Source organism: Geotrypetes seraphini, chromosome 1 (genome assembly GCF_902459505.1).
Source record: "Geotrypetes seraphini chromosome 1, aGeoSer1.1, whole genome shotgun sequence".
Lineage (NCBI taxonomy): Eukaryota > Metazoa > Chordata > Amphibia > Gymnophiona > Dermophiidae > Geotrypetes > Geotrypetes seraphini.
Window position 1 is genome coordinate 288,426,252 of NC_047084.1, and position 26,349 is coordinate 288,452,600.

At 44.0% G+C, this 26,349-nt stretch overlaps 1 protein-coding gene across 3 annotated transcripts in view; it reads right to left on the reverse strand.

Moving 5' to 3' along the window:
* The window catches only part of HSPA12B (heat shock protein family A (Hsp70) member 12B), a 178,322-nt gene extending 154,965 nt beyond the window's left edge, over positions 1-23,357 (reverse strand). The window contains exons 1-2 of one of the 3 annotated variants that reach the window (XM_033953251.1): positions 23,213-23,357; positions 3,787-3,848 (exon numbers count right to left, since the gene is read on the reverse strand). In XM_033953251.1, the coding sequence (XP_033809142.1) occupies positions 3,787-3,848; positions 23,213-23,337 (187 nt within the window). In that variant the 5' untranslated portion in view covers positions 23,338-23,357. Of the gene's footprint in view, positions 1-3,746; positions 3,849-15,106; positions 15,446-23,212 lie in introns of those variants that run through there. The other 2 variants (XM_033953254.1, XM_033953259.1) reach the window with 2 other exon arrangements.
* Positions 23,358-26,349: the final 2,992 nt, after the last annotated feature.

Here is a 26,349-nt window from a genome sequence, read left to right on the forward strand (position 1 = left end):
AGTAGCTCACTCTGGACTAATTCTATCCAATTTATATTCTTTTGAAGATGTACTCGCCATAATTTTACACAGTACAGTAGAATCTCAGTTAACTGGTATTCAAATAACCGGCATTCTCATCCAACCAGCAAAAAAATTGCCAGGGAAAAAAGTCCACCAAAGCACCAGAGGCAGCAGTCCTGAGCTACGACCCCCCTTCCCTCCCTCCTTCATGCCCCAAAGCAGCAGAAGCAGGTGGCAGTCCTGAGCTGCAAACACCCCCTCCCTTCTTACCTGAAGCAGCAGCTGGTCAGCAGGAGGCAGCGTTCAAAATAGTCTGCTCGCATCCAGCCCCGTCAGGGCCTTTCCTCTGATGCGTCACTTCTGATGTGCCAAAGAAAAGGCCCTGTTGGGGTTGGCTATGAGCAGCCTATTTTGAGCGCTGCCTCCTGCTGTCTGGCTGCTGCTTCGGGTAAGGAAGGGACTGCTGCCACGCTGGTGCTACGGAGCTGGAGGGAGGGGGGTAATTGAGATCTGGGTTAGGCAAGGTTTCTAACACAGCACTCCTCAATCAACCAGAAAAACAGTTATCTGGCATCCACTAGTCCCCATGGATGCCGGATAACTGAGATTCTACTGTACTCCAAATGAGCATTCACCAGACAAATACAGATACACTATTATCTCCTTTATCCTGCTGATATTCTTCTCTCTATGCATCCAAGCATCTTTCTAGCTTTTGCTATTATCTACCTTTATTGGCTAACCTAAGATTATCAAATACAATCACTTCCAAGTCGCTTTTTTATGCACAGAAGAACTTACCTCATATACTGCTTCCTTTGGTTTTTACATCCCTATATTTCTTAGTTGTTAAACTATAGATTCCTCTTCCTTTATCCACGCCTTACAGGATGTTTATCCTATTGAAGATTTTGGTATCATCCATAAAGAGGTAACATTTTTCACATAAACTTTCTGTAATATCACTTAGAAAATGTTTAAAAGAACCAAATCAAGGTCCAATTAAACTAAACTAAACTTTAAGACTTAAGGTTTAGTTTAGAAACTTACAAGTTATTCCACACTTTTCATTTCATATTATTGAAATAAAAAGTGTCAAATAAGCAGGGGGGAGGGGGATTGGAACTTGAATACTGCCTTTTTGTAGTTTTATAACTACAGTCAAAGTGGTTTACATACAGGTACAGCACTTCAAGCATTTTCCCTATCTGTCCTGGTAGGCTCACAATCTAGTTAAGGTCCCTGGGGCACAGGGTTTTAATTCACAACCTCAGGGTGCTGAGGCTGTAGCTCTAACCACTATGCCACACTGTCCTCCCAGTTTGTAAGTTTAGAATAGTGCACAATTTTGCTTGTGTATATTTGTACACCATTTAAAGAATTACTCTAGTGGTGTTCATTTTCTGCAGCTTTCCTACACATAATTGCTTTAGTTAGGGTTACCAGAAGTCTGGATTTCCCCCGACATGTCCTCCTTTTGAGGACATGTCTGGGGAGGTCTGGATGGCTTTTCAAAACCCGGCACTTTGTGTGGGTTTTGGAAAAGATTTCCTCCACATTGAGTTGGACAGGAGGGCATCCGCGCATGCGCGGATGTCCTGCCCGATGAAAGCAGGTAACGGGGGCAGGGCAGGGGTGGGACTGGGGCGTGATGGGGCGGAGATGGGTGGAACTAGGCGGGCCTGGGAGGGGGTCATGGGGGGGGGTCCAGATTTTCCAAACAGAAAATCTGGTAACCCTAGCTTTAGTCTATTTTTGAAAATTTTTCCACAGGTAAGAAGATAAATAGATCAGTTGGCAATGTACAGTTCAAACAGCAACAACTAACCCATAAGAAAACATAAAAGGAATCTGGAGCTATTCTAGGGCTACTCTCCTTGAAGTACACCCTTGATAAAAGGGATGGGACAACTTCCCTATGAGGAAAAGCTACAGCAGCTAGGGCTCTTCATACTGGAGAAGAGACAGATTAGGGGAGATATGAAAGAAGTCTATATAATACTGAGTGGAATGGAATGGCCAGATGTGAATCACTTGTATACTCTCTCCCAAAATATTAGGACTACGGGGCATGCAATGAAGCTACTAAGTAGTAGATTTAAAACAAACCGGAGAAAACATGTCTTCACTCTGTTACATTGCATTAGTATTAATGTGTAATTAAACTCTGGAATTCTTGGCCAGAGAATGTAATAAAAGCAGTTAGCTTATCCGGGATTAAAAGAGATTTGGATAACTTCCTAAAAGAGAAGTCCTTAAGCCATTGTTAAGATGGGCTTGGGGAAATATACTGATTATTCCTAGGATAAGCAGCATAAAGTTTGTTTTACTTTGTTGGGATCTTGTCAGGTACTTATGACCTGGATTGGCCACTATTGGAAAGAGGCTACTAGGTTTCACTGACCTTCAGTCTTTTTCAGTATGGCAACTCTTGTGCACTTATGAGGCGCTAACTTAGAAGAGGGATGGCCTCAAAAGGACTGGATACAGTAATTCTTTATTCCCTGTTCTAGTTCATTCAGCTTAATTTCTGAGAAGATCTAGATCAAATACTGAGATGCCTCTTGGGGACCCTTGCTGTGGAAGCAGAATAAAAGTAGAGTGTCTCAGCAGAGTACGAGCAAGTGCTTAGTTATGTTCATAAGCAGATGGCTAGAAGTCAAATAAGTGCAATAGTAAAAAGTTGTTATTATAAATTAAGAATGATTAGATCATTGGCCCCTCTTTTAGATATTAATTCCCTTAACATTCTGATTCATTCACTAGTAATTTCAAAAATGGATTATTGTAACTCTCTACTAAATGGTATCTTTCACAAAGATTTAAAACGCTTGCAGCTTATTCAAAACACGGCCATTAAAATAATCTCAGGAGCAAAAAAATACGATCATGTTACCCCTTTGCTTCAAAAGGCCCACTGGTTGCCAGTCTCACACAGAATAACTTATAAAATCGCTCTTCTGGCATTTAAAACAACGCAGACCAACACACCAGCTTTCATAGATAGACTTCTGATTCCATATGACCCCCCAAGAAATTTAAGATCCATCTCTCAATATAACCTTAATATTCCCTCTTTAAAAATCATTGGCACGCGTCGCACCTCCACGTTTTCTGTTACAGCCCCTACAATCTGGAACGCTCTCCCTTTGTATATAAAAATGGAAAAAAACCTAAAAAATTTTTAAAGCAATTTAAAGTGCTTTCTTTTTAACGATGCTTTTAACTGAACTACTTTCCCTTAACTATTAATTTTATACTGCTCCCCAGTTCCTAAGTGTTTTTCCCTTAGATGTTCCTCACTTTCCTATTACAAGTGTATTTCTTCCCCCTTTTCCTTATGTTTCTACGGCCTACGGGTCAACATTTACCCAGTTTGTACGGTCTGTAGTCTTGTAGTTTACTATAGGAAAGTATGTTTAATTGTCATTTTTGTTAAATGTTAATACTTTTTACTTTGTACAACGCTTTGTAGTATCGAAAAGGCGTTTAATCAAAAATTGAATAAACTATAAGTGACAGAGCAGCTGAGGATGAGCTGTCACTGACAGTCCCATATAGAACATGTTTGGGTTTAGTTATCATGACTTCCTTGGAGAGACATTAGATAATAGTTGTTTAAGGAAGGCTCCTGGCATGGCAAACATTCAAAAAGACAATCGGGCAAACCCTTCGGAAGCTTCAATATCCAAACTTTAAAACCCTAATATTCTCCAGAGTTTTGCAGCATTGCATCCTGTTACCTGGTGCTTTGCCTCTCTTTCTTTGCTTCATTCCTCTTACCTATTTGAAGGGTGTGCATTCTGAAATCTAGAAGGCTTGACATGGTGACATTACCCGGCAGGCTGTAAAACACAAATATTCAAATTTAGAATCATTTCTTGTGTGGCATCTAGTGTACTCTAGAGAATGGCACGGGGACAAATTTTTCCCCATCCCCACGGGAACTCATTTTCCTGTCCTTGAGCGTTCTTTTCCCATTCCCATATAAGAAATAATTATTAAAAATTATTATTCCTGACCCATTCCTGCAAGCTCTGTCCTCATCTGCACAAGCCTCAACCACTTTAAAATCATAAGTGTTTGAGGCTTGAGTGGTTAAGGAAAAGCTTACAGGAATGGGGCAGGGATAGGGACAGGATGGGAAAATTGAGTTCCTGCAGGAACGGGGACAAATTTGTCCTCGTGTCATTCTCTAGTGTACTCACTGTCAAATAAATGTCAGACAAAAGTATTCAGGACATGCATTCTCAGTCAAGTGCCTTTCTCTGATATTTTATGCTTCTGCAAAATACTGACAGAATCATAAGTGAGCCTCTATACACTGTTAATGTTCCTGCAATTTTAGTTAATGTGGAGAGTGTGGTAGAGAGCTGCATGGGAATGGGGATGATGGGAATCCCATAGGACCCATGGGATCCCATGGGTTCTCCCCTCAGGTCACAGGTATCCCATGGGGACCCCCCTTGTGGTCTAGGGGATCCTGAGAGGTTGGAGGCAATAGACAGCAACAGAAGAATTTACAGAAGATGGGAAAGCGGAAAAAAGAAACTGGGACCAACTTGATGGAAAAATAAGTCTCCAGACAACAAAGGCAAAAAACGGAGCCTTTAATTTAGTAGCATAATTAAATGAAATAACTACTTCTGAAGTTTATAGGGATGGGCGGGGATGGATTTGATTCCAGAGGGGATGGGCGGGGACAGGTTTGATTCCTAGCTGGGACGGACGGGGCCAGGTTTGATTCTACCGGGGATGGGTGGGGACGGGTTTGATTTCTGTCCCCGCGCAACTCTCTAGTGTGTGGTGCAGTGGTTAAAGCTATAGCCTTGGTCCCCTGGGGTTGTGGGTTCAAATTCACACTGCTCCTTGTGACTCTGGGCAAGTCACTTAGGGCTAGATTCACTAAACCAGTAGTTCCCAACCCTGTCCTGGAGGACCACCAGACCAATCAGGTTTTCAGGCTAGCCCTAATGAATATGCATGAGAGATATTTGCATATAATGAAGTGACAGGCATGCAAATCTGATCCATGCATATTCATTAGGGCTAGCCTGAAAACCCGATTGGCCTGGTGGTCCTCCAGGATAGGGTTGGGAACCACTGCACTAAACCATTGCTTTGGCCAATCAGCGATTTCCTTAGGCTACTCCCTAAGGAAGTCCCTGATTGGTTCGGCTCCTCAGACCCCCTCCCAAGGGAGGAGCCCGAGGTGCCTGAGCCAATCAGGGCCTTAGGCCCCTCCGTATGTATCACATGATGCACCGGGGCAGGGCCTAAGGCCCAGTGGTGTCCAAGAGGCCTACGGACAAGGAGGGACTGAGTACCCCTCCTGCTGCCAACATTTTGAGGTACGGGGAGGGTGAGGGGAGTCGGGGAGCAGGGGTCTGGGGTCGGTGGCAGGAGGGAGTGGGCATCCCTCATGCTGGTTTTTTTCAGGGGTGGGAGGAGGTATTTGCCGGCAGGAGGGAGTCGGCATCCTTTCTGCCGTTTTTGGGGGGTTTTTTTTGTTGGGGAGCCGGCCGATGGCAAGAGGGAGTGTGCATCCCTCCTGCCTTTTTCTATGGGGGGGCATGTTTGTTGGGGGGATCATGTGTGTGTAGGGGGGCTTTTTTTCTTTTTAAACTGGCCAGATATTTTGTATATGTAATAAATACAAAATATCTGGCCCGTTTTTTTGGTTTCTTTAATGAAAAAAACATTGATAAAAGCCACTGACAGCAGTGACAGAAGGCTGCTTCTCCTGCCACTACTGTCAGGGCTGCCCCGACTCAATCGCCCTGACTCAATCGCTCACTTGTTTGCATGCAAATGATTTGCGTGCAAACAAGGTAGTGAATCAATCGCTGTTTCAAAATCGGCCAGTAATCGGTCAACAGCGATTAAATTGCTGCCTTTAGTGAATCTGGGCCTTAATCCCCCCATTGCCCCAGGTATATTGGATAGATATTAGATAGATTGTGAGCACATTGGGACAGACAGGGAAAAGTGCTCAAGTATCTGCCTAATTCTGTTCTGAGCTCCCTTAGGAGAATGCTATAGAAAATGTAATAAATATGTGGTAATTCAGCTCTACACTGACTAAAGCCCTTCAGTTTACAAAGGGGTACTGAAAAGTTCTCAGACCAGCTTCCAAATTTCTTAGTTTAAGTGCCAATTTGCAGAAACAAAATTTTATGTTTTGACAGGGACTTTGATATGGCTATCAGTTTTTAACTACAGCACGTTTAAGCACTAGCACTTTACTTTCATCTGTAGCTATTGACAACACATTCCATCAGCCACCCGAGATAAGTAATTTTATATTATTTATCGATTATAGTATTGAGCGGGTGGTATTGGGACTGTAAAGGCAATGATGGTCCCAACAATAGCCACAGTTTGGTGTTATCACTAAACAGTTGGTTACAGGGTCTGAGCACTTTACAAATATTTAATCTATATATATAAAATCGGATGTATGTATGTATGTGCCGCGATCACGCAAAAACGGCTTGACCGATTTGAACGAAACTTGGTATGCAGATCCCTCACTACCTGGGATGATATGTTCTGGGGGTCTCACGGCCCACCTGCACACGTAGGCGGAGCTACAAACAGAAAATCAGATTTCACCCATTCATGTCAATGGAAAAAATGTAAAAAGCTGCCATTCTCACAGTAATTCAAAAACGGCTTGACCGATTTGAACGAAACTTGGTATGCAGATCCCTCACTACCTGGGGTGATATGTTCTGGGGGTCTCTCGGCCCACAACTCTATGTTGCTTGCTCAAGGGTGGGTTCACCCAACAATTTATATGTTCTTGCTCCTGGAGGTGAAACTAAAAATGTTGTTTATAATCACGTTTTGCGTTAGTTGTATTGTATTCATTTTGTCAAATATTTAACATTATAATTTGAATATTGTACTTTTTATTAAGCTGTAAAACAATAATTTCATTCACCACTATAAAGTATCTTTATTTGAATCCATTTACAGTGTTATTGCTATAATTAAATACCCGTGCAACGCCGGGTCATCAGCTAGTATTTATTAATTTATTGTTACAAACTGTGATATAGAGCAGTGTTCTTCAACCACCGGTCCATGGACCAGTGCCGGTCCACAGAAACTTCCTGCCGGTCCACAGGGCCAGCACGTGCATCAGGCCCAAAACAGTGTTCTTCAACCGCCGGTCCATGGTGCGATCGATGCAGCGTTATCTTCGAGCCAGCTCCCTCTTCCTAACTGATTCAGTGCACAAAGCCACAAGCAGTGGCTCCTATGGGCATCCTGTGCCTGAACCGGAAGCCTTCTCTCTGACATTGCAACGTCAGAGGGAAGGCTTCCAGATGAGGCACGGGACGTGCAAGGTGCAATTAGTACTATTATGGGGGCAGTGTCTGGGGTGGAGATTGGGTAGAGATGGGCGGGGTCTGGCCTACAACTTAGCCCAGTGTTCTTCAACCGCCGGTCCAGGGACCGATGCCGGTCCACAGAATAATTCTTATATTTCTGCCGGTCCATAGGTGTAAAAAGGTTGAAAAACACTGATATAGAGATTGCGATGAGATCGTTGATTGAACCATATCCATGTCATTCTCTTCTTGGATGGGCTGAGAACTTTTCATCACCCCCTCATTTATTTATTTATTTAAAATGTTTCTATTCCACCTATCAACTAGGCGGATCACAAATAAACATACATAAAATGAACATATCAGAAACACAGAATTCAACATATAAAAAAATAATCTTAAAATGATACATCAAACCTTCATTTTAAATTGGTCTTTGTGAGAGAACTACCAACATCTCCTTATTTATAGAAGGCTTTTACAAATAGGTGAGTTTTCAACAGATTTTTACCAAATGATCTACGATCAGAGCATAATCTTAACGATCCATTCATTGCGTTCCAGAATCTTGGGCCAGCTACCGAGATTGCTGACATCCAGGTCTTTTTATAATGCACATCTTGAACACATTCAAGGGACAGTCTCATTGCCGTTTGTGAATGCAATTTGCGATTTGGCACATATTTCTTCAAGGTCTGAATCAAATACAGTGGTGCCTCCCCGTAGCGTACGTGAGGTATAATTGTCAAGATTTTATACTCAGTACGGTATTCAGTGGGCAACCAATGTAGTTGTTTCAGTACTGCAGAAATGTGCTCATAATGAGACACCCCTGTGATCATCCTTGCTGCTGTATTTTGCATCCTTGATTTTGTGATACCCAGGAACACAGCATTACAAAAATCTAGTTTGGTAATAACGAGACATTGGATCACTATTTGAAAATCTAACATTGATAACATTGGCTTTACTCTAGAGCAGGGGTGTCAAACTCAGTCACATTAAGGGGCCGAAATCTAAAACACAGGCTAAGTTGCGGGCCAGACCCTGCCCAATCTCCACTCCAGACCCCGCCCCCATAATAGTACTAATTGTAACACCATTTTTGCCATTCATTTTTCATATAGACACACACAATATAAGCTTATTAACAACACATAATGGTTAACCACAAAATTAAACTACACAAAGCACACTGTCTGCTTCTCAACATTCATTCCTACCAGAACACAGATAACCCCTATGCAAATACGGGACCAAAAAACTAAAAGTACTAATATATACAAATTAAACCCTAAGATTCAAGACTCTGCATACAGTACAACCCTCAGAGAAAAAGAAAGACAGGTATTTCTTCCTGAATATTCCAAAATATAGACAGCAGATGTAATTTCTCAAAATTGACACAATTCAATCACTAAATTGAAAATAAAATCATTCCCCCTACCTTTGTTGTTTCCCTCCCTCCATGCTGTGCCTCAACTAGGTTCCTCCCTCCGGCAGGTGTCTTACTTTCTGGCCGGCTCCCACCTGGCCATTTTATGCGGCCCGCGATGCAATGCGGCATTTTCATTGCCGCCCCCGGTGTTATCGTCTGGCCGGCTCCCTCCTCCTCACTGCTGAATATTTGTGGTTGGCACCTACTGCTAAGCCAGCTATGTCGCACAACTTATCCAGTTAGGTGTGGATATTCAGCACCAGACCGGATAAATTTATTGTTTAAGTCTGACTGCATACATTGCAGTCCTATCTTTAACTGCTAACAACTTAAGTCAATATTTAGCCCTAACTGGTTAAGCCCTCCCTTTTAACAAGCTGTTTTTTAAATTTATTGTGAGTTACTGCGGTAAAAGCTCTGATGCTCCTAGGAATTCTACGAGCATCAGAGTTTTTACCACAGCGTATTTGGTGCCCAGTGTTAGATGTTACTTTATAGAATTGGCCTTCACACCTTTTTTACAATATGGTCCTAGGATGCAAGAATTTGTGTAGAGTGTGCTTAACATTTTGAACTTCTTTTTTGGGGTTCATTTTCACACACCTTCTGTACTAAAGACTCCCTAAAGGTGAAAGGGGATAGATTCAGAAGTAACCTCAGAAAATACTTTTTCACAGAAAGGGTGGTGAATGCTTGGAGGTGGTAGAGATAGAGGCCTGAATTTTCTATATGGTGACGATATCAGAAGCCGCTTAAAAAGCCATATAGAAAATTGTGCCTCCGGCAAAGATAGACACTAGAAATGTAGACCAAGGTTTTCCAGGATTACATTTCCGGCACTTATCTTTCTCGCGAATCACGCATCCATAGCTACTTTAGGCCGCCTAACACCATTTCCAGCATTAACCGTGTCCACATTGGCATTAGGTGAATTATAAGGACTTAAGAGGCATATTTTCTATTCTTCTGATTTTAGATATGGTTTGGATTATTTTAACTAAGGCCTAGACACAGATTAGTTTATCTTAAATCTATTCCCTTTTTCCTTTTGCAATTTACTTTTTTCCCCTTTTCTATCAAAATATTGTATTTCTCCCCAATGCTCCTTGTGTATCTTTTTGAATACACAAGATATCCTTTTTGATACACAAGATATCCTTGTGTTGTCTTTTTGGATGCTTTGTCTAGTGCACTAGGAAGGAGGCCTATGGCCCTGATTAGTCCAGGTGCCTAAGGCCCCTCCCTGGGATACACTGAGAATGCCCGGCATTTTGAAGAAGCAGGTCTGCTAGCCAGAGGGAGTAGGCAAACCTCCAGATGGACCTTCTTCAAAAAGGTATGGGGGAGGGGTATTGGGGTAGGCTTACGGGTGTCATGGTGTATTGAGGTTCAAGGGGTGTCAGAGGGGTTGAGGTTCAGGGGTGTTGGTAGTTGGGGGGGGATCAGGGTTCATGGAGGGTGTCAGCAGGAGGGAGTGGGCATCCCTCCTCACAGTTTTCATTTTGGAGGGTTGAGGGGTTGGGAGTCAGTGGCAGGGAGGAGTTGGCATCCCTCCTGCTGGGCTACAGTTGGGGGAGGGTGTTGGGTGTTCAGGAGGGTTAGTGGCAGGAGGAAGTGGGCATCACTCCTGCCAGGCTACAATTGGGGGGTGTCAGGAGTTTGGGAGGGTCGGCGGCAGGAGGGAGTGAGCATCCCTCCTGCCGGTCTACAATTGGGGGGAATATGGGGGTTGAGAAGGGTCAGCGGCAGGAGGGAGTAACATCCCTCCTGCTGATTTCAGAGGTACATGCCAGGGGTCCTCTGCTGTAGCCAGGTTTGCTGATTGTTGCAGAGGTATTCCCCCCTCCCCCCTCCCCCGATCATCTGAGATGGCAGGAATCTCTGAAGTATGGCTTCGGGAAGTTCTGCTGGCTCAGCTGATAGGGAATTCCCTTGCTATGATGGCAAGGCATCCTTCAGTAAAGATAGGCAGCTGAGCCACCTATCTTTGCAATAGGCTAAGGTGTGATTCTCTAACTGGCTTCTGTGACACGGGTGCCAGTTAGAGAATCGGGGGGTTAGACATCTGTCCATTAGGGCAGATAGTATTCTGTTTAGGTTGCCAGTACATGATTCTCAGTCGCTTCTTAGGCAGCCACTGAGACCGACATCCTATACAGAATCAGCCCCTTAGGCTTAATTCTAAAAACAGTGGCTCGATTGTAGGCAGCGGTAGGTGTTCTAACGGACCAATCAGAATGCATGTTGGTTTTTTTTTTTTTTTTAAATCAATGCGGCAAATGATGCCTGCAATGTAGGTGTTATTTGTGTGCATACGGAGGCATCTAGGAACACTTATGGATGTCTAAGGCCAGTGTAGGCGTGGCTTATGTCATAGGTGGCCTTAGACATCTGTAGGCATGCTTAGGTGCTTCCGTTGGCATGAATCAGACACCTTAAATGTAGGTCTGTAAATGCTGGCCTACATTTAAGGTGAAAGTACTAAAAATAGGCACGATTCTGGATATGGCGCCTATCAGTGATTGACACACAGTAGGTACCCATTTTTTAGGTGCCTATCACAGCAGGCACTGTTTCTAGAATAAGGCCCTTACTGACTACAAACTAGGAGGCGGTAGAGGCTCATGCACTACCTTTTCAATGGCCACACGCCAATGGAAAAATTAGCGCATGGTCATTATTTTGGAAAATGGGAAAATTGGCCATTTTGAACTCTGGGAAAAGTGATCTTAACACATGGAAAAGACCCATGTAAGGGGAGCACTAAGGTTACTTTTTGCTGCAGTTTAGTAAAAGGACCCCAATGTGTCTATAAATTATTAGCACAAATCCTGCAAAAATAGCACTTTGATTAAAAGTGCAGATGTAATGCCTGCTCCAGAGCAGGTTTGAATGCATGTGATTGTGCCTGTTTTATAAAGTGACTCTGCCCATATTCTGTTGTTGTTAGGTGCCACTGACTCGTATTCGAGTCTTAGCAACTTGATGAATTGCGGATCTAAAAAGAAATCAGTTTTGTGCTAGTCCGGAAAGGTCCTCCAGCATGATCCTCATGGTTGTTTTCATCAAGTCCATTCATCTGATTGCAGGTCGTCCTCTTTGTCTGGTTCCTTCGATCTTCGCAAACATAATGTCCTTCTCCAGTGATCTCTCTCTTCAGATGGTATGACCAAAATAAGACACTCATAACTTCATTATTTGGGCTTCGAGTGACATATCCAGTTTGATATCTTCCAGAATCGATTACAGTTATATGCAACTTTGTGTAGAGGAAGTTATGTGTACCCTCAAGTTACATAGCTGCCTTAAATAGCAGTTTAACAAGGCATCACCTTATAAAATTGCCCTTGAAATGTCTAATTTGGACATTCCAGGGTCAATGTTATCGGTGCTGAATTTGAGACCTCTATGTGAGACATTTCAAAATAGACACTGCATGGTTAAATATTGGCCTTGTGATGTCCAATTATGCTTTTGCACAGATTGCTCTCAGAGGGGTAGTGTTAAAATCATGATGACTTTTGAGTTTAATTTTCAGTCTTAGGCATGGAGGAGCCTGAGAGACTGAAAGTTAGTTGATGAGGATGCAAGGCTGAAGTTTTGCTAGAGCATCTCATAGGCTTATACTGACACTGTATACAGTTTTCTTCCATGACAACATTATGGCCTCAAGAATACTTACATTTCAAGCAGTTGTAAACATTTGTGTGGAAAATAATTTCATAATAAATAAACTATGTGAGATATCAAAAAAGGCCCCCATTTTATGCCTGTTTTATAAAACAGAATCATACAATGCCTTTAAGGAGTCCACATATTCTCCTGCAGAAATTTGAACTTGCCCGGAAGAAGATTTAAACGTATTTTATAAACTGTGTTTTTTTACCACAACTTCATCCAGCTCCAACTAAATTACAGTTCTGAAGATGCCTATGAGCAGATTACATATAGGTAGACACAATTTTGAGGTGTTACCTAATTTTTGCATACATAAACATCAACACAATATACCAGCCAATTTCTGTATGTAAAACATGCTTTATATGTGAAATATTCTTTGTAAAACTACCCCATTTTGTGGAGCACATTGAGCTGCAGGGCAGGATTAACCAATAGGCCAAGTAGGCACTTGCCTAGGGCCCGAAATGGTCATGGGGGCCCGATGAAGGAGGGCATCAACATTGTTTTTTCCAAACGGCGATGGGCCCCTCCAGCATCAATTGGCAATGTAACCCCCCCCCGATCGGCAATGCGGGCCCCACCCCGATTGGCAACACAGCCCCCCCCATTGACGGAAAGTAAGACAAGCAAGCAACGCGGGTAAGAAAGGCAACAGGAACTGTAATTGTGCAAACGGTGCTGCTTGCCCAAAGCTGCCCTCTGATGCAGCTTCCTGTTTCCGCCTGGGCGCATGGAGGGGTGGGGCAGGGCAGGGGGCCCAGTGTACTTGTGTGCCTAGGGGCCCTCGACGAATTAATCCTGCCCTGTTGAGCTGACAGGTTAATTGCTTTAAAAAATGGTTGCCCATTTGTTTTAGACTGTGATAGATCCATATCTGCGCCCTGAAAAATTATGTCTCTCCTAAGGTGACTGCAAACAATAAAATCTGAGAGAGAGCAACAGAAAGAGAAAACTGAAAAATCTTTCTTCCCCTGGCCTGGAAATGGACATGTGCCTTCACTTTAGAAGTGGATATAATCTCCAGTCAGGAAATGATCTGGTTTAGCATCTGTGATTCCTAAATTGACCTTTGCCTTGACTGTGAACCAGACTGGCATCAGCAATCCAATTAGGTGCCAAACAGTGACTTTTTAATCATGAGTCACCCAAGCTACAGTTGTTCAGTCTTGTACTAGTGGCTGCAAAGTACAGGAGCCCACATTCCCCCTCAACACTGAATCCATTGCAGGGAAACCATTTTTTGCCATTCACATTATTAGTAAGCTATGGGCTCCTTTTACGAAGGCGCGTTAGGGCCTTAAAGCGTGGAATAGCGCGCGCTAAATTGTCACACGTGCTAGCCGCTACCGCCTCCTTTTGAGCAGGCAGTAGATTTTCAGCTAGCGCGCACGCTAATCCGGTGCGTGTGCTAAAACCGCTAGCGCACCTTCGTAAAAGGAGCCCTATATCTCAGTCAGTCAGATTCCTTCAGCTACTTTTTCCATTAAACTTGGATTTTAAGTTTTAAGCTCTTCAATTAGGTGATGTACCAAAATTTCTGAGAGATGTACTGTAGTCACGTATGATCTCCAAACACTGTTGGAAGACCTACAAGACTTGTACAAATCCCTGTGCTTATGGAACTAAGGCCAGTACTGGGCAGACTTGCACGGTCTGTGTCTGTGCATGGCCGTTTGGTGGGGGATGGGCTGGGGAGGGCTTCAGTGGCTGGGAGGGTGTAGATGGGCTGGAGTAAGTTTTAATGGAGATTTCGGCAGTAGGAATCCAAGCACAGTACCGGGTAGAGCTTTGGATTCTTGCCCAGAAATAGCTAAGAAAATAAAAAATAAAAAATTTAAATTGAATCAGGTTGGGCAGACTGGATAGACCATTCGGGTCTTTATCTGCTGTCATCTACTATGTTACTATGTTACTATTTTCAAGGTGGGGAAGGGATCTTGGATTTGGAATCCAGAGTTGGTTATTCATCTTTCCAGACTCACATTCAAGAACTACGGCGCGTTTCAAATAGAGTAGGCAGCTCCCTGCTCCAGAAAGATTACAGTCTAAGGGGCCTATGTAGGAAAGGGATCTATTTTGTACAGTATGTATGTACTAAAAAAAATGCTAAGGAAATACAGTTTCAGGTTAAAGTCATTCACAAAACAACAATCAGCTTGGTTTCATCTAGCAAATTATTATTTTCTACGGCCTTAGTCCCAACAGAAGAGTTGTTAAAAATAAAAACCCAATTAATAACAAATATCATCTTTTATCAGCTCAACATCATGGTCCCTCCCCGGTTGACTGATTACCGGAAAAAGTGATTCTATTTTTGGAAAACACATCAACAGTGGCAACCAGCAACATCTTTCCCACCTCTGTGTCACGTAGGATTTGCTAGAGTCCTAAAGGATAGCTTTTATATCCATTTGACTGGGATTGCTCTTGAACTTTTTTTAGTTCTTTAAATAAGACTACTTCCAAATGAAAGGCAGCTTAAGTCTTTAATATTATTTTTATTCTCTGGCTATATTTTATATTTTAATAGTTTTTGCAGCGTTTCATCTTCTATGGTAGCTAAAGTATGCCTCAAACATGTCTATCTAAGAAATCCATACAAGTAAAAAAAAAAAAAAAAGCTGTCTTATTTTCAGTACATTACCTTGGAAGTTTCTCAGAATATTTGGAATAACCTTGAACAAGCCTTGTCTCAATCCAGCTGCCAAACAATCATTTCAAACAAGTCCAGCGCCTGTGTACAGCACAGCACATCCACTCCAGTAAAAGAAGTTTGCAAAGATGCCTCGGCACAATTTTGTTTGACTCTGCCTCACTAGAGAACTACCCCCTAAGCTCGGGTCGGACTCTGAGTCTCAGACGATTCACAGAGTTTTGCCTATTCCTGTTTTCGAAGTCAGAAGGTTTCTTTACGGCTTCCTTCAGCTCCCAAGGCGCTCCCAGCCCAGACGGTGTTTCAGATTGCAATCCCAGATGCAGATGTGAGAGGAGGCAGGGCTAGCAATCCTGAGGGAGTGAAACACTATGATCTGATGGTCAAAACAATCCTTCACAACCATTTTAATCAGTTTTGGATGCCTGCTCTTTCCTGTGCTTTCCCCCCTCCCCCATCATACTTCTGTTTTCTTTCTGCCTTTCTTAATTTTCTCACATTTCCATTTAATCTTTTTTTTTTTTGCTTTACCCTTTCCCAGGTTTTTTTTTCCTCTTAGCTTAATTTCCTTCTTCTGATTCCATTCTTTACATTTTTTTTCTCATTTTTCATTCATATTTTCTGTCATACTGTTATTCTCCCTGCTTACTTTATTTCTGTACTCCTCTTTTTCATTGTTGCCTGTATTTTTTTAAATTAATGGTTGAATGCAGATCCCAGTGGAGGACATAGTGAGAAAGGGGCTAGTGGAGCAATGCTAGCTGCCCTAGATGAACCTTCAGTCATGTCTCCCCTCAGTTAACTATTAAGTCCATAGCCCAGTCCCTACTCCTTCTTCCACCAAGACGGTTTCACCCTTCCCAGAGCAATTTTACTGAAAACTAAAATCAGCCATAATAGGAACACTTCTATAACTGGGCACCTCCAAAGGGGAAAGTCTGCCATTTTGAAGAGGCAGGCCTGCCGGCAGGAGTGAGTGAGCATTCCTCCTGCTGGTCTTCTAAAAAAGTACTGGGGGGGTGTTGGAGAGGGGATAACCCACTAGACCACCAGGCTTGGTGTGGTGGGGGATTGTTGAGGGGGGAGCTTGCTGTCAGTGGGGTGTCTGACCCTGGGGCAGGAGGGAGTGGGCATCCCTCTTGCTGATCTTCTGCATGGGGTTGGGGACATTGGCAGGGGGCGGCAGGCAGCAATGGCAGAAGCATTGGTGGGAGGTGGCAATGGTGGGGGGAGGGCACTAGACCACCAGGCTTTTTGGGAGGCTCCATTTATGAGGAATTGGGGCCATTTGTGATGGTGGGTCTGAGCTGCTTTGTTTTCATCTCAGTGCCTGAGCCAATCACTGTTACGACAGCTCAGACTCTACAGGTAAATATAAGCTCTGATTCCAGGTAAATAGAGGGGTGTTCCTTTTGGAGAATCGCCTAGAGAGCTCATTTTAATATTAATGATCTCATTATACTACAGTGTTAATATTAATGACTTTGTTGTACTACATTGGATAGGGCAATTGGAAGCTGCTAGAAAGCATGGAAAAGACCACAGTGAGCCATTTTGATATTTGGAGGAGATTATAAAATACGTGCATTGTTAAATGTATGGTGACTTTAGAAAATCCAGCCCAGAGTGCCTTAGCAACTTGCTCATAAACCATCAGTCCTGTTTATCCCTGCAGTCTATTGGCTGGCTAAGTTTCCTTAGAAATGTCTGACTAATGGACTGCACCAGCTTTAATTCTTCACGGCCGGAGTCACCATCTAAGCATCACTCAATAAATCATCAGTCTTAGGTGACTACCTGGAGAGAGAATTTAATATCTAAGGAATAAAATCTCATCACGAAATGTGACATACCTTAGGAAATTGAAAGACTGGACATCCAAATGGCAGATGAAATTTAATGTGGACAAATGCAAAGTGAATCACATTAGGAAGAATAACCCAAATCAAAGTTACCAGATGCTAAGGTCTACCTTGGGGGGTCAGCACCCAAGAAAAAGTTCTGGGTATCATTCTAAACAATGCGCTGAAACCTTCCGTCCAGTGTGCAACTGCAGTCAGATAAGCAAACAAGATGCTATGAATTATTAGAAAAGGGATGATAAGCAAGACTAAGACTGTTATCGTAATGCCTCTACATTAGGGGTGCCCACACTATTTTGGCTTGCAAGCTACTTTTAAAATGACCAAGTCAAAATGATCTATCAACAATAAAATTAAAAAAAACATAAAGCACACTGTACGCACAGAAAACGTTAATTATCATTTATATTTGGGGGTTTTTTCAAAGAGGTCAAGGCAGATGACTTTAAAATATGCAATGTCACCTCAGTAACAACTATACAAAAATAGACAAATATACCCCCTCCCTTTTTACTAAACCGCGATAGCAGTTTTTAGCGCAGGGAGCTGCGCTGCTCTTGACGCTCATAGGCTCTCTGCACTAAAATCCACTACTGCGGTTTAGTAAAAGGGGGCCATAGTGCAAAATATAGACAGCAGATATAAATTCTCAAAATGGACACATTTTGATCACTAAATTGAAAATAAAATCATTTTTCCTACCTTTGTTGTCTGGTGATTTCATGAGTCTCTGGTTGCACTTTCTTCTTCTGACTGGGCATGCAATATTTCTTCCCTCCTTTCTGCCTCCTGCATGCTTTGTCTCCTCTAGACCTCATTCCATTCCCCAACCAACATCTCTATCCTTCCATGAGTCTAACTTTTTCTTCCTCTCTCCCTGCCCCTCCCCTTTCTTCCTGTCTGTCTCCCTGCCCCCTTTCTTTCTTTGTCTCCATGCTCACCTTTCTTTCTTTCATTTTCCTTTCTTTCATCTTCCTTTCTTTCATTTTCCTTTCTGTCTCCCTGCCCCCCTTTCTTACTTTCTTTCTCTCTGCTGTTTTTCTGTCTCCCCTTTTTTTCTCCCCAAGCCACCACCAGGGCTGTGGTCCAGAAACAGGCTCCCAAGCCACCATGGACGTCTGTGAACAGGCTCACAAACCACCGCCAATGTTGCCGCCAAGTTCTCCCTGTTTCTCGACGCCGCAAATCGGGGGGGGGGGGGGGGGGAGGCTGGCTTGCCTGGCACTTCTGTAGTCGCTGCTGGCCTGTTGTGGCGTCGGGAAACAGAGAGAATGCAAAGGCAACACGAGTCGATCGCGGAGCCCGGGATGGGCTCCGCGATCGACTCGCGTTGCCTTTGGGATCGACTGGTCGATCGAGTTCGACCTTTTGGGCACCCCTGCTCTACAGTATATCATTTCATAGTGAAAGCTAGAAGGATGCTAGGGTACATAAGGAGAGGTATGGCCAGTAGGAAAAAGGAGGTATTGATGCCCCTGTATAAGGCTTTGATGTGACCTCATTTAGAATATTGTTTACAATTCTGGAGGCCGCACCTTCAAAAAGATATAAAAAGATGGAGTCGGTCCAGAGGAAAGCTACTAAAATGGTGTGTGGTCTTTGTCATAAAGTATATGGGGACAGACTTAAAGATCTCAATTTGTATATTTTGGAGGGAAGGCTGGAGAGGGGAGATATGATAGAGACATTTAAATACCTAAGTGATATAAATGCGCACGAGTCGAGTCTCTTTCATTTGAAAGGAAGCTCTGGAATGAGAGGGCATAGGATGAAGTTAAGAGGTGATAGGCTCAAGAGTAATCTAAGAAAATTCCTTTTTTACAGAAAGGGTGGTAGATGTGTGGAACAGTCTCCCAGAAGAGGTGGTGGAGACAGAGACTGTCTGAATTCAAGAAAGCCTGGGATAGGTATGTGGGATCTCTTAGAGAGAGGAAGAGATAATGGTTACTGCAGATGGGAAGACTGGATGGGACATTTGGCCTTTATTTGCCATCATGTTTCTATGTTCAATTCAGGTCACCTTGCTTATCTCAAAAAAGATATAGCGGAACTAGAAAAGGTTCAAAGACGAATGGCCAAGGTGGGAATGGAACTCCTTTCATATGAGAAAAGACTAAAATGGTTAGGGCTCTTCAGCTTGGAAATGAGAGTTGAGGGGAGTTATGACTGAAGTCTACAAAATCCTGAGTGGTGTAGAACAGGTACAGGTGGATTGATTTTTTACTCCATCAAAAATTACAAAGACTAGGAGACACTTAATGAAGTTGCAGTGAAATACTTTTAAAATCAATACAAGGAAATATTTTTTTAACTCAGAGAATAGTTAAGCTCTGAAATGCATTGCCAGAGAATGTGGTAAGAGCGGTTAACATAGTTGGCTTTAAAAAAGGTTTGAAGAAGTTTCTGGGGGAAAAGTCCATAATCTGCTATTGAGAAAGGCTTAGGTGAAGCCACTGCTTACGCTGGATCAGTAGCATGGAATGTTGCTACTATTTGGGTTTTTGTCAGATGCTTGTGTCTTGGATTGGCCTCCAGTGGGGTTATTCTTATGTTCTTATGACATTTATTATTGAAATTAAGGCCGTTCAATTTGCCTTGTTGGTACTGTATTATCCAGAAAAGGTGCAATTACTGCTTCTCTCCCTCTTTTCCCCACTAAGGGCTCCTTTTTACAAAGAAAACGAAGTAAAATGGATCTGCTAATGTCAAGGCAAGATCTGAAAGACCAAGAAAAACCTCTGATAGAACTGCCCAAAATCTGATTGGTAGATCTGCCAAAGCAAACACAGAAGTCACTGCAAACAATCTGCTGAACTGACCCCAGAATATTCACAGGTCTACAGTATGACATTACATAACAATGATCTGGAAGACAGGGCCATCAGAAGTAAATCATTCTTACAATCTTCTCATAAAAGTAACATCTAAAACAGTGCTTCTCAATTTCTAAAACCCAAATATCCATTAAGTCAAACAAACTTGAACTAGTACCTAAAGTTCTGACCATTAACTCTTCTCCCTCTCTCTCTCCCTTTCTTGTCATTCAGCATCTCCCTTTTACTAGCATGCATAAAATTTGCATTCTATTTGCTTGGGTATTGTGTGTGTATGTGTGGGGGAGGGCGGATAGTTTTCAGTGCTGTTTTTATGCTGTCATGTGTGCTGTTGCCTTTAGTGCAAGAGTTTTGAGCATCAGACTCTCTCTCTCTCTCCCTGCCAAGCAGCCATCTCCTCTCTTTCTTTATCTTCCTGCCACACAGCATATGTCTTCCTCTCTGTCTTTCTGCCATGCAGCGGCTGTCTTTCTCTGCCATGCCTGTCTGTCTCTACTCCTTGCCATGCAACATTGTTTCTTCTCTCCCCCCCCCCCCACCATGCTCATCTCTCTCTCTCTCTCTCTTTCCCCGCCATGCAATATCTGTCTCTTTCTCTTTTTCTCCCAACATGTGGCATTTGTCTCTTTCTCTCTCCTCCCTACATGCAGCATCTGCATAAATTTATCTCCCCCTCTGCCAGTTAGTGTATATCTTTCCCCCCTCACCATAATGCAGTGAGTCTCTTTGCTCTCGCTCTGCAGCATCTGTTTCTCACTCTCCCTCCACCCACCATCCAGAATTATCTATTTCTCGCTTTCTTCCCCTCTCCCAATCCAGCATGAATCTGTCTCCCTCTTTATTTCTCTTTACCCCCAGTACATTTCCTTTCTCTCTCTGCTCCCCTTCCCTCCTTTCTTCTCACCATGTTGCTCTTAAACTGGGCTTGCTGTGCAGCAGTAAAAGCACCTGGAATGCACATAGGATCATTTCCCTATGCACGCAGCAACTACCATGTTTCCCCGAAAATAAGACATACTCCAAAAATAAGCCCTAGTTGGATCGACCCCCAAAGCCCCACCTGAATGTCCCTGACACTCCATGATTTGCCAGCAGTAGTGCTTTCTCTCCCTCCCCCCAGGTGTGCAGCATCTTTCCTCCCCTCTCACCCGTCCCCTTGCGCAGCATCTTTCCATCCCTCCTTCTCATCTTGTGAACCCCGACGACTCCGCTAACTCATCCCCCTGCACAGCATCTTTCCATCTCTCCCTCCTATCCCCCCACATAGCAGAATCCCGCCAACCTTCCCACCACGATGCTGACATACCTCCGTTCCAAACAGCAGAGGTGGTAGCACTGAACAGGCTACTTCACAGCCTTCCCCTCCAGGGCCTTCCCTGTGGAGCTGCATCACTGATGACATCATCAGTGATGCGGCGGAGGGAAAGCTCTAGCAGGGAAGGCCGCGAAGTAGCCTGTTTAGTGCTGCTACCACTGCTGTTTGAAACTGAGGTATGTCGGCCTCACGGTGGGAGGGTTGGCGGGATTCTGCTATGTGGGGGCATAGGAGGGAGAGATGGAAAGATGCTGTGCAGCGGGATGAGTTAGCGGGGTCGTCGGGGTTCTGCTGTAAGGGGGGAATGGCTTCATATTATCTGTTCCACAAAGATCTCAAGACTTTTTTATTTCAGAAATGTTATGGCATCTGAAATTCATTTTGTTTAAGGATGATCTGTAATTTGTTTATTTGTTAACCATTTAAAGCTCTATTTTATAGGGAAGATGTGGCATACAAGAACTAGATTAGAACTAACAAGGAACACAATGAAATTGCTTTTGGGATTCTGCTGCCAGGGGGGATGGGAGGTAGGGATAGAAAGATGCTGTCCAAGGGATGGGTGAGAGATGATCGTTGTACACAATAAAAAATAAGACATCCCCGAATATAAGTCCTAGTGTGTTTTTTGGACCCAAAATTAATATGACAGTGTCATATTTGGGGGGAAACCCTCCAACATAGGAAGTTTACATAAGAGGGGACAGGATGGCAGATCTAGCAGGGTTGTCTGCAAGGAAAAGTTTCTGCATGTTGTCCCTTTGTTTTTACCACTGTCACCAGCACCTAGAAAGGCGGTGGACACAATGGTGGAGGCAGCAGGAGAGAGGGGAATGTTGCAGTTGGGGCTGAGGAAGTTTAGCCTCTCCAAGCCTCTAATACGGGGTGTCTCTGTGTATACTCCCTGCTGATGTTTCATGTACTCATTGGGGTACATGTATCAGGTGTTGAGAATCAACAATCGAGAGCAGTGTATCGCAAACTGTGTGCCCCCAGAGATTTCAGGTGTGCCGCAAGATGATGGGGAGGAAGAGAGGCGCCGGCACTGGCTAACTACCTACAGGACATGCCTCTCGTGGCGAGAGGCACCTCCTGTAGGCAATCAGCTGGCACCTACGCCTCTCCTCTCCACAAATCTTTCCTGCCGGCATCCCCCCACTGGTGGCTAAGGGCCACGTGACATCATTGGGATGCCTCAAGCCACAGTCACTATGTTTAGTGTGCCGTGGCTCGACAGAGTTTGCAGGACACTGATCTAGAGTATACAAATGAAAATCTGCTCAGCTGCAACATCTTGAAACAAAGTATTTAGCCAGAACTCCCCAAGTTATATTTAGAGAAAAGGGGTGAAGCATACCTTGGCAACCATTAAGCATAGTGGTGGATCTGTTATGCTTTGACGTTGTGTGGCAGCTAGTACCACAGGAAATAGTGTGCATATGGAAGGTTAACCCTTGGGTGTCTGGTGAGTATTAGGTGGGATACTTAAAGTAGTTTTAGGACTGTTTAATGAGGTCAGGGCCAGAATCAGGACTAGCGACTTGGGAGGCTGAAATGCACTAAAAATCCACATATTCTATACACTTCTTCAATTCAGTAAATTAGTTCAGGCCAGAAGGTGCAATTCAAACCAAAAGGGGTTTACTTTAAATGGTATAAAGGGGAAAAGCACAGACAAGTTCATAGTATAGCTTGTATATATATATATATATATATATATATATACTAGTATTTTAGCCCGTTACATTAACGGATGCTAGCTGTCTGTCTTTCTTTCCCCCCACTTCCCTGTGCAGCAGCCACAGCAGCAGAATTCCCTCCCCCCCACACCACTTCCCTGTGCAGCAGTAGCATTTCCCTTACCCCCCTTCCCTTCCCGCGGTCCCGCCCCCACACACACACAGTACCCTGTGCAGCAGCAGTATTTCCCGGCCTTCCCTATGCAGAAGCAGCATTTCCCCTCCCCCCTCACTTCCCTGTGCAGCAGCAGCATTTCCCGGCCTTCCCTGTGCAGAAGCAGCATTTCCCCACCACACACACACTTCCCTGTGCAGCATCAGCATTTCTTACACATACACACACTTGCCTGTGAAGCAGCAGTATTTCATGGCCTTCCTTGTGCAGCATCGGCATTTTCCGCCGCCCCCTTCCTAGCCACCGCGTTGAAATTAATAGAAAAGCGCTGCACCGCGCTACCGCTGGCTTCGACATCTTCTATCCACAGTGGCCAACCCTAGCGGAAACAGGAAGTAGTCAGAGAGGGCGGGCCACAGTGGACAGAAGACGGCGAGGCCAGCGTTAGCACGGTGCAGTGCTTTTCTCTTAATTTAAAGACGGGTGAGCTGGCCAGAAGGAGAAGGCTTTGGCAGTGGTGGTTTGGGCAGTAAGTGAGGGCGGGAGGGGGGAGTCGGCGGCTGTGCTGTTTCTCTGAGTTGTCTGGCCACCGCATCCGCACTCCTGCTTGCCACGGACCTACTGATCACAGATCAGAGATCACGGAAGCACGCAGGTAAGTGCGCATGCGCGGCTAGGGTTTTATTATATAGGATATATATATATATATATATATATATATATATATATATATAGTCTCAAGTAAAATAAAGGTATTCTCTACACTTACAATCTTCTTAGTAATAATAGTGGTAATGGTAGCTCAAATGAATCCTCTGCCCTCGAATAGGTTCGAATAGGTTCTTTCCTGAAAGTCCTGTACAGTTGTACTCTTTCTCAGGAAAACCTTTTCCAGAGAGGGGTGTTATAAGGTAGATAGTTTCTCAAGGATTAGGGATCTATTACTGCTACTAATTATTTCTATAGTGCTACTAGAAGTACGTAGCGCTGTACAGAGTCACAAAGAAGACAGTCCCTGCTCGATAGAGCTTACAATCTAAACAGACAAGACAGATAAACAGGGTGTCATGGGTTGGTGGGCAGAGGAGTAGGGTTAAGGATTGAAGGCTATATCAAAAAGGTGGATTTTCAGTCTGTTTTTAAACAAGGGAAGAGGCTTGGCAGACAAACTCGGATAATTTATTCCAGGCATAGGGGACAGCTAGATGAAAGGAACAAAGTCTGGAATTGGCAGTGGAGGAGAAGGGTACAGCTAAGAGCAGCTTATCTGAGGAATAGAGTTATCTGGGAGGTGCATAAGGAGAGAGAAGCGGAGATTTAGAGGGGATATGATAGAAACTTATAAAATCATGAAGGATATGGAGAAGGTAGAGAGGGACAGATTCTTCAAACTAGCGGGGGCAACAAAAACAAGAGGGCATTCGCAAAAATTGAAAGGAGACAGGTTCAAAACAAATGCTAGGAAGTTCTTCTTCACTCAGAGGGTGGTGGACACCTGGAATGCGCTACCAGAGGAGGTGGTAGGGCAGAGTACGATTTTGGGTTTCAAAATGGGATTAGATGATTTCCTGAAGGAAAAGGGGATTGAAGGGTATAGTTAGAGGGTTACCATACAGGATATTAAAGGATTAAGGAATAGAATGTTTTAGGTATTAGATCACTTACAGGTCATGGACCTGGGGGGGGGGGGGCCACCGCGGAGTGGACTGCTGGGCATGATGGACCCATGGTCTGACTCGGCAGAGGCCATGCTTATGTTCTTATGAGAGATATTGAGGGGCAGCAGAATGAACTGTATGCGAAGGCAGATAAGGAGCCAGTGAAGTGATTTAAGGAGACGGGTGACATGAGTATACTGAGGCTGGTAGAAGATGAGTTGTGCAGCAGAGTTTTGCACAGATTGTAGGGGGGGGGGGGGGGGGAGAGGTGGCACTACGGGAGACCAGTTAGAAGAAGATTGCAGTAATCTAAGCTTGAGGTTACGATCTTGGAGTCTGCAGGTACACAGTTCTGGTAGTTTGTCCTATCTATAAGGGGATTTATTACTAGGGTTCCTGTCCTGGATAGAGGTTTCCACTGCTCCTCCCTTCTATCTGTTTGGAAGGCAGTGCTAGTGAACTGGTCCTTGTTCCAGATCCACCCCCCCCCCACTCCCCTCCCCCCCCGGAATCAGTGCAGCAACTGGTATGTTCTTGTTCTTCACTCCTTCTTTCCTAGGTGCACTGACTGAGTTAACCAGTCACAAGCTCAATTTACAGTTAGTGTTGCAGTGGCCAAGGAGCAAAGGCCAAAGACCAGGCTATTCCCATGGGTTAGGCATTAGGCCTCCCCAATTTCCCTCAATAGGAATGCCTACTTCTACTGATGTTACTAGGCAGAAGGGTCAGCTCTGGTTCCAGAAACAGCAAGAAGTTTTCCAAGTTAAAAGTTCAGTCTCCTATTACTAGTGGAAAAAATTAGAGATCACTGCCAAGCTGAAAAGGCTGCATCTATTTGCCCTCTATAGAAGGAAGAATAGATTTCACTAAATATCAACATATTCTAGAAGCTACAGTCAGTGAAATAAGCTGATAAGAGGAAAGAAAGATTACAGAAAATTGTTTTTATTGTGAGATTTGATGAATGTGTGCTTGTTTTGTTTGAGTCATGTTCTTGGTAGATTTCATATGTAATTGCAATACGCTATGAACCATTTTTAGGTAATGGCAGAATTTAAAATTTATAAGGGAATGAATGGAGTCATATGATCAGGGGTTGTTGTCATTCCCTGCTTCTCTGTGTTGGAACGATGTAGAAAAAATGTTAGGGAACATACTTCTGCAAAGAAAAGTCTCACCATCATTAAACTATGAAAATGGAAAACAGAAACCATTTATGACCCCTCTGAGTAGGAAGGTGATTGGAAATCAGCCAGAACTGAGACACTGGCCATATATCATCAGTAAAAACAGAAAAAGGTTGATGCAGCCCTGTGAAGGTCTGGGGGTATCATGAGGAAAGTATCTCACCTATACTCATTGTGTTGTGACAGGCGATAATTCTTATATAAGATTTTCTGAGACATCTTGACAGCAGTGGCGTACCTAGGGGGGGGGCGGGGGGGGGCGGGCCGCCCCGGGTACCAGCCCTGAGGGGGTGTTCCCGGCCTTGCCGCTCAGTCCCCCCCCACGCCCGAAGGACCGCTCGCCCCACTGACCTTCCAGCACACCTATGAAGCAGCCCGCAGCAGGATCGCGACGTCAGCAATCCCTCAGCTGCTTGGGCGCTGCTTCCTGCGCCGCGGTCCCGTCCCTCCTCTGACGTCAGAGGAGGGGGCGGGACCGCGGCGCAGGAAGCAGCTCCTAAGCAGCGCAAAGATAGCTGACGTCG